This window comes from Euwallacea similis, unplaced genomic scaffold (genome assembly GCF_039881205.1).
Source record: "Euwallacea similis isolate ESF13 unplaced genomic scaffold, ESF131.1 scaffold_84, whole genome shotgun sequence".
In the NCBI taxonomy this organism is placed as follows: Eukaryota; Metazoa; Arthropoda; class Insecta; order Coleoptera; family Curculionidae; genus Euwallacea; species Euwallacea similis.
The window spans coordinates 40,969-47,288 of NW_027098709.1; the positions used below are offsets into that span (position 1 = coordinate 40,969).

Here is a 6,320-nt window from a genome sequence, read left to right on the forward strand (position 1 = left end):
GGCACTTTATCCAAACGTACGACATGACCGAACTATTACAAGAATTCGCAAAAATTAATACCCAATTCGACTTACTCGTCAAAACCCTAAATAACTTCACTGACTATAAACTCGAATACCACAATTCCCTTGTTGTGACTACTAGCTTAAAACACAAAATCATCCGTCAGATAAATCAAATCTTCCCGAACAAATTAAGAACGAAACGAGCTCTTATAAACGCCTTAGGATCAATCATAAAAACAATAACGGGGAACCTAGACCAAGATGACGCAAAACGTATCGACCAAAACATGGAAATCCTTAAACAAAACCAAAACGATTTAAAATCCGCCATTGACAAGCAAATGACTCTTTTTTCTAAATCAATAATCAATTTCAGAGAAACAATAAGAAATGTATCCCATAACCAAATTATATTGGAGTCACGTATTAGACAAATAATAGATGTCGTCAATCAGATCGAGGTCAAGGAAACAAACCTTTTTGAGTTCTATCGTATCCAAATGATTATCACCCAAATTACCGTCTTTTACCAGAATATTTACGATATACTTTCAAATATCGAAGAGGCAATTACCTTTGCTAAATTAAACACCTTCCATAACACCATAATCGACCCAAGTGAATTCCTAACAGAACTACAGTCAATGAAAGAGCAAATTCCCCTAGGAAAACTACCATTCGAGCCCAACATTGAAAATCTATTAACTATCGAAAACACTTTGGAAATAAAAAGTTTCGCCAAAGATAACTCGATCACGTTCATCATCGAAATTCCATTAGTAGAAAAAGTTAGTTATGATTTATTCCGATTACTTCCCTTGCCCGTAAGACATGGCGAAGTATACAAAGTCATAATACCCCGATCCGAATATCTACTGATAAACGACCAAACATTCGGATACGCGAACGAACCCTGTCGGTACGTATCCCCTAATGAATATCTATGCCCTCAAATACATATAGATAACTTCCACGATTTTTCCCCATGCGAAGTACAACTCCTGCGTTACGAACACAACGCCACACGATGTAAATCAATAACTGTTACCCTGGGGGAAACACAAATACAAAACATAGACGATAATAAGTGGATCCTGGTGACCACCAAAAGTATTGTCGGATTAGAAACATGTAAATCTTCACAAAGTAACATTCTGTTGGATGGAACTTACGCAATAGATTTAGAGTATCGTTGTAATCTTAAAATAAGGAACATAGTTTTAAGAGGCAATAGGAAAACCAACCGGCAATTTCAAATTTTCCCTTTGTTAGACATAAATATTAATCATACATATCAAAAGCCATACCAAAAAATAGAACTGCCTAACTTAAGCAAAATAGATTTAAATAATATCGCCGAATTACAGAATGAGGTTGATTTGCAGAAGAAGGAAAATTCAATGTTACTAAATACTAACCTTCACTACGACAGAACCAGTATTTGGACTGTCCTATTGTATGGTATCATAATATTGTCCTTATTAGGTTTATTAGCAAAGTATCTATGGCCTATTGTTTTAAAATACAAAAAGACCGAGAGTCCAGAAAATGACATAGTAATTTAGGTCATAGAAACTTCGGGTTTTATGCCCATCTAAGGGTGGAGGAGTTACATCCCCGTAACACCAAGCGTCGCTGTTATGACGTCACCCGTACGATTAGTATAAATAAGAAGTAGCATTAAGCGCAGTAGCCTTTTTAGTGAGTCTTTGCTTGTATCGCGAACGTTGTGTTTACTATCGGTCCTGTTTGAAATAAATTAATTTCAAAGTAAAGTGTTTTTTTTGAGTCTTAAAACGGATCAAAACATAACTTGCACCAAATTGATGAAAACGTGCCAAAATGACTAAAACAGGCAGAAACGAGCGAAATCGGTCAGAAACGATCGTTTCATCAAGGAATTTGCTCAAATCGGTCGTTTTGGCTTATTTCGGCCAAATCTGACTGTTTTGCGTTGAAATTGCACCAAATTGATGAAAACGTGCCAAAATGACTAAAACAGGCAGAAACGAGCGAAATCGGTCAGAAACGATAGTTTCATCAAGGAATTTGCTTAAATCGGTCGTTTTGGCTTATTTCGGCCAAATCTGTCTGTTTTGGGTTGAAATAGCACCAAAATGATGAAAACGTGCCAAAATGACTAAAACAGGCAGGAACGAGCGAAATCGGTCAGAAACGATCGTTTCATCAAGGAATTTGCTCAAATCGGTCGTTTTGGCTTATTTCGGCCAAATCTGTCTATTTTCACTTCAAAATGCACCAAATTGATGAAAACGTGCCAAAATGACTAAAACAGGCAGGAACGAGCGAAATCGGTCAGAAACGATCGTTTCATCAAGGAATTTGCTCAAATCGGTCGTTTTGGCTTATTTCGGCCAAATCTGTCTATTTTCACTTCAAAATGCACCAAATTGATGAAAACGTGCCAAAATGACTAAAACAGGCAGGAACGAGCGAAATCGGTCAGAAACGATCGTTTCATCAAGGAATTTGCTCAAATCGGCCGATTTGGCTTATTTCAGCCAAATCTGTCTATTTTGGATGGAAACAGAACCAAATGGATGAAAACGTGCCAAAATGACTAAAACAGGCAGAAACGAGCGAAATCGGTCAGAAACGATCGTTTCATCTCTGAATTTGCTCAAATCGACCGATTTGGCTTATTTCGGCCAAATCTGTCTATTTTGGATTCAAATTGCACCAAATTGATGAAAACGTGCCAAAATGACTAAAACAGGCAGAAACGAGCGAAATCGGTCAGAAACGATCGTTTCATCAAGGAATTTGCTCAAATCGGTCGTTTTGGCTTATTTCGGCCAAATCTGTCTATTTTCACTTCAAAATGCACCAAATTGATGAAAACGTGCCAAAATGACTAAAACAGGCAGGAACGAGCGAAATCGGTCAGAAACGATCGTTTCATCAAGGAATTTGCTCAAATCGGTCGTTTTGGCTTATTTCGGCCAAATCTGTCTATTTTCACTTCAAAATGCACCAAATTGATGAAAACGTGCCAAAATGACTAAAACAGGCAGGAACGAGCGAAATCGGTCAGAAACGATCGTTTCATCAAGGAATTTGCTCAAATCGGCCGATTTGGCTTATTTCAGCCAAATCTGTCTATTTTGGATGGAAACAGAACCAAATGGATGAAAACGTGCCAAAATGACTAAAACAGGCAGAAACGAGCGAAATCGGTCAGAAACGATCGTTTCATCTCTGAATTTGCTCAAATCGACCGATTTGGCTTATTTCGGCCAAATCTGTCTATTTTGGATTCAAATTGCACCAAATTGATGAAAACGTGCCAAAATGACTAAAACAGGCAGAAACGAGCGAAATCGGTCAGAAACGATCGTTTCATCTCTGAATTTGCTCAAATCGACCGATTTGGCTTATTTCGGCCAAATCTGTCTATTTTGGATGGAAACAGAACCAAATGGATGAAAACGTGCCAAAATGACTAAAACAGGCAGAAACGAGCGAAATCGGTCAGAAACGATCGTTTCATCTCTGAATTTGCTCAAATCGACCGATTTGGCTTATTTCGGCCAAATCTGTCTATTTTGGATTCAAATTGCACCAAATTGATGAAAACGTGCCAAAATGACTAAAACAGGCAGAAACGAGCGAAATCGGTCAGAAACGATCGTTTCATCTCTGAATTTGCTCAAATCGACCGATTTGGCTTATTTCGGCCAAATCTGTCTATTTTGGATGAAAACAGAACCAAATTGATGAAAACGTGCTAAAATGACTAAAACAGGCAGAAACAAGCGAAATCGGTCAGAAACGATCGTTTCATCAAGGAATTTGCTCAAATCGGCCGATTTGGCTTATTTCGGCCAAATCTGTCTATTTTGGATTCAAATTGCACCAAATTGATGAAAACGTGCCAAAATGACTAAAACAGACAGAAACGAGCGAAATCGGTCAGAAACGATCGTTTCATCAAGGAATTTGCTCAAATCGGTCGTTTTGGCTTATTTCGGCCAAATCTGTCTATTTTCACTTCAAAACGCACCAAATTGATAAAAACGTGCCAAAATGACTAAAACAGGCAGAAACGAGCGAAATCGGTCAGGAACGATCGTTTCATCAAGGAATTTGCTCAAATCGGTCGTTTTGGCTTATTTCGGCCAAATCTGTCTATTTTCACTTCAAAATGCACCAAATTGATGAAAACGTGCCAAAATGACTAAAACAGGCAGGAACGAGCGAAATCGGTCAGAAACGATCGTTTCATCAAGGAATTTGCTCAAATCGGTCGTTTTGGCTTATTTCGGCCAAATCTGTCTGTTTTGCGTTGAAATTGCACCAAATTGATGAAAACGTGCCAAAATGACTAAAACAGGCAGAAACGAGCGAAATCGGTCAGAAACGATCGTTTCATCAAGGAATTTGCTCAAATCGGTCGTTTTGGCTTATTTCGGCCAAATCTGTCTGTTTTGCGTTGAAATTGCACCACATTGATGAAAACGTGCCAAAATGACTAAAACAGGCAGAAACGAGCGAAATCGGTCAGGAACGATCGTTTCATCAAGGAATTTGCTCAAATCGGTCGTTTTGGCTTATTTCGGCCAAATCTGTCTGTTTTGGGTTGAAATAGCACCAAAATGATGAAAACGTGCCAAAATGACTAAAACAGGCAGGAACGAGCGAAATCGGTCAGAAAGGATCGTTTCATCAAGGAATTTGCTCAAATCGACCGATTTGGCTTATTTCGGCCAAATCTGTCTGTTTTGGGTTGAAATAGCACCAAAATGATGAAAACGTGCCAAAATGACTAAAACAGGCAGAAACGAGCGAAATCGGTCAGAAACGATCGTTTCATCAAGGAATTTGCTCAAATCGGTCGTTTTGGCTTATTTCGGCCAAATCTGTCTGTTTTGGGTTGAAATAGCACCAAAATGATGAAAACGTGCCAAAATGACTAAAACAGGCAGAAACGAGCGAAATCGGTCAGAAACGATCGTTTCATCAAGGAATTTGCTCAAATCGGTCGTTTTGGCTTATTTCGGCCAAATCTGTCTGTTTTGGGTTGAAATAGCACCAAAATGATGAAAACGTGCCAAAATGACTAAAACAGGCAGAAACGAGCGAAATCGGTCAGAACCGATCGTTTCATCTCTGAATTTGCTCAAATCGACCGATTTGGCTTATTTCGGCCAAATCTGTCTATTTTGGATGAAAACAGAACCAAATTGATGAAAACGTGCTAAAATGACTAAAACAGGCAGAAACAAGCGAAATCGGTCAGAAACGATCGTTTCATCAAGGAATTTGCTCAAATCGGCCGATTTGGCTTATTTCGGCCAAATCTGTCTATTTTGGATTCAAATTGCACCAAATTGATGAAAACGTGCCAAAATGACTAAAACAGGCAGAAACGAGCGAAATCGGTCAGAAACGATCGTTTCATCAAGGAATTTGCTCAAATCGGTCGTTTTGGCTTATTTCGGCCAAATCTGTCTGTTTTGCGTTGAAATTGCACCACATTGATGAAAACGTGCCAAAATGACTAAAACAGGCAGAAACGAGCGAAATCGGTCAGAAACGATCGTTTCATCAAGGAATTTGCTCAAATCGGTCGTTTTGGCTTATTTCGGCCAAATCTGTCTGTTTTGCGTTGAAATTGCACCAAAATGATGAAAACGTGCCAAAATGACTAAAACAGGCAGAAACGAGCGAAATCGGTCAGGAACGATCGTTTCATCAAGGAATTTGCTCAAATCGGTCGTTTTGGCTTATTTCGGCCAAATCTGTCTGTTTTGGGTTGAAATAGCACCAAAATGATGAAAACGTGCCAAAATGACTAAAACAGGCAGAAACGAGCGAAATCGGTCAGGAACGATCGTTTCATCAAGGAATTTGCTCAAATCGGTCGTTTTGGCTTATTTCGGCCAAATCTGTCTGTTTTGGGTTGAAATAGCACCAAAATGATGAAAACGTGCCAAAATGACTAAAACAGGCAGGAACGAGCGAAATCGGTCAGAAAGGATCGTTTCATCAAGGAATTTGCTCAAATCGACCGATTTGGCTTATTTCGGCCAAATCTGTCTGTTTTGGGTTGAAATAGCACCAAAATGATGAAAACGTGCCAAAATGACTAAAACAGGCAGAAACGAGCGAAATCGGTCAGAAACGATCGTTTCATCAAGGAATTTGCTCAAATCGGTCGTTTTGGCTTATTTCGGCCAAATCTGTCTGTTTTGGGTTGAAATAGCACCAAAATGATGAAAAAGTGCCAAAATGACTAAAACAGGCAGAAACGAGCGAAATCGGTCAGAAACGATCGTTTCATCAAGGAATTA

At 39.0% G+C, this 6,320-nt stretch overlaps 1 protein-coding gene across 1 annotated transcript; it reads left to right on the plus strand.

Annotated features, from left to right (window-relative positions):
• The first annotated feature begins 506 nt into the window (after nucleotides 1-506).
• Nucleotides 507-1,571, plus strand: LOC136419124 (uncharacterized). Its single transcript, XM_066405290.1, has 2 exons — nucleotides 507-1,443; nucleotides 1,492-1,571. The coding sequence occupies exons 1-2, from the start codon at nucleotides 507-509 to the stop codon at nucleotides 1,569-1,571; spliced, it is 1,017 nt and encodes a 338-aa protein (XP_066261387.1).
• The last annotated feature ends 4,749 nt before the right edge of the window (nucleotides 1,572-6,320 follow it).

Bases quoted from the DNA above. Each gene is read 5' to 3' on its own strand.
- LOC136419124 (XM_066405290.1), top strand. From the start codon at position 507: ATGATTATCACCCAAATTACCGTCTTTTACCAGAATATTTACGATATA. The intron at 1,444-1,491 runs GTATTTGGACTG...TGTCCTTATTAG, and splicing joins CCTTCACTACGACAGAACCA to GTTTATTAGCAAAGTATCTA.